Source organism: Vavraia culicis (genome assembly GCF_000192795.1).
Source record: "Vavraia culicis subsp. floridensis unplaced genomic scaffold supercont1.135, whole genome shotgun sequence".
Lineage (NCBI taxonomy): Eukaryota > Fungi > Microsporidia > Pleistophoridae > Vavraia > Vavraia culicis.
The window spans coordinates 1-1,338 of NW_007360738.1; the positions used below are offsets into that span (position 1 = coordinate 1).

General features: G+C 35.2%; 2 protein-coding genes across 2 annotated transcripts; both read left to right on the plus strand.

The window, feature by feature from the left end:
- Positions 1-449: 449 nt before the first annotated feature.
- On the plus strand, positions 450-953 carry VCUG_02682 (uncharacterized protein; the record flags this gene model as incomplete). Its single annotated transcript, XM_008077498.1, has 1 exon — positions 450-953. One exon carries the CDS (start codon positions 450-452, stop codon positions 951-953), a length of 504 nt encoding a protein of 167 aa, XP_008075689.1.
- A 4-nt stretch (positions 954-957) lies between these two features.
- Positions 958-1,296, plus strand: VCUG_02683 (uncharacterized protein; the record flags this gene model as incomplete). The annotated part of the gene is made up of 1 exon (XM_008077499.1): positions 958-1,296. The coding sequence occupies one exon, from the start codon at positions 958-960 to the stop codon at positions 1,294-1,296; it is 339 nt and encodes a 112-aa protein (XP_008075690.1).
- Positions 1,297-1,338: the final 42 nt, after the last annotated feature.

Sequence of the window (1,338 nt, forward strand, 5' to 3'; positions counted from 1 at the left end):
GGTTATTCAGTGCCAAGTAAGCGTGTGCAGCATGTCAATTCCTTTGGATAACATTATCTGCTGTAAGTTTATTGGTTTTGGAGATATTGGCAGGTTGTAGCTCATTCTGCTTCGCTGCTCAGAATGAACGCATGCGATAAAAGGTCAATCAAAAATTTTTAGTCTTCACTGCCACTTTCCGTAATTGTTACCAAGGACATAGAATCACTTCTTTTTGGATTAAACATGCAAGAAATAAATAATAATAGCGCAAATACTTCTGTAAAATGGGATTTACAATGTTGTATGCCGATATGTTAGAACTATTCTTATTAAATACAAATAGGAATGTGAAAAATAGACAGAATGATATTGAAGTAAATTAGATATTTTAAAGTATAAAAAGGCAGTTCTACTGCCATACATGCACTAAATTATGGTTCGACTCATCTTCAGTTGCGTGAATAAAAATGATGCATTGCAGCGATTCCGACGGCACACTGCAAAATTATGCTAGAAATATGGATGATTTGATCAATCCAGTTGATTTGGATAATCTTGATGATAGCGAAGCAACTAGCACATGTCTTCGGAGAAATGAATCTCAAAATACCTATCACAGATCAATAAGCTATCTGCAACACTACAAACAAACACATGGATACATGTTTCAAGGTATCAATAATGATCGACCCAGCACTAGCAAACTATTTAAAATGATTGATTTCATCTGGAATAAACATGAACTAAGCAAATTAGAAAACATCAGAATAATGCTGTTACATTGTGATGATAGTGCCATAAACAACCATTTCGTGGAGTTGAAGGCAGTGCTCATGAAGTTCACTGCGATGACTTTGGAATCACGAAAAAGACTAAGCCAGGTTAAAAAAAGAAAGAGCGAAAGTAAGAACATTGTTGATGCAATTAGCGAGCACATGAAAGAGACATATCATAATACTATTAAGGGTTAGAGAAATGAAAAAGCTATTTTATGCAATATTTGCGCGAGCAACAAAGAGCACATATGATAAAAACATCCGTGACTTTTTCCATTTACTTGCTATCTCTATTAATATGGAAGATTATGCAAATGCGGCGAATACAAATGAAATTACAGTTAGCGAAGTGCGCAAATTCTATTATATATGCACTGAGTTCAAATACAGTGCTTTACGACCATTTCAAAATTGTAGTCCTTTTTCACATACTCTGACGGGTTTGTTCTTTACTTCGCTGCATCTATTTCACGACACAGGGGTCCGTGAAAAATGCTTGTTGTTTCCCGAATTTGTCTGTTTGTGCAAGTGGTTATAAAAATTCTGTGCTCTCAATCCAAGAGTATATATTCGCTACAGG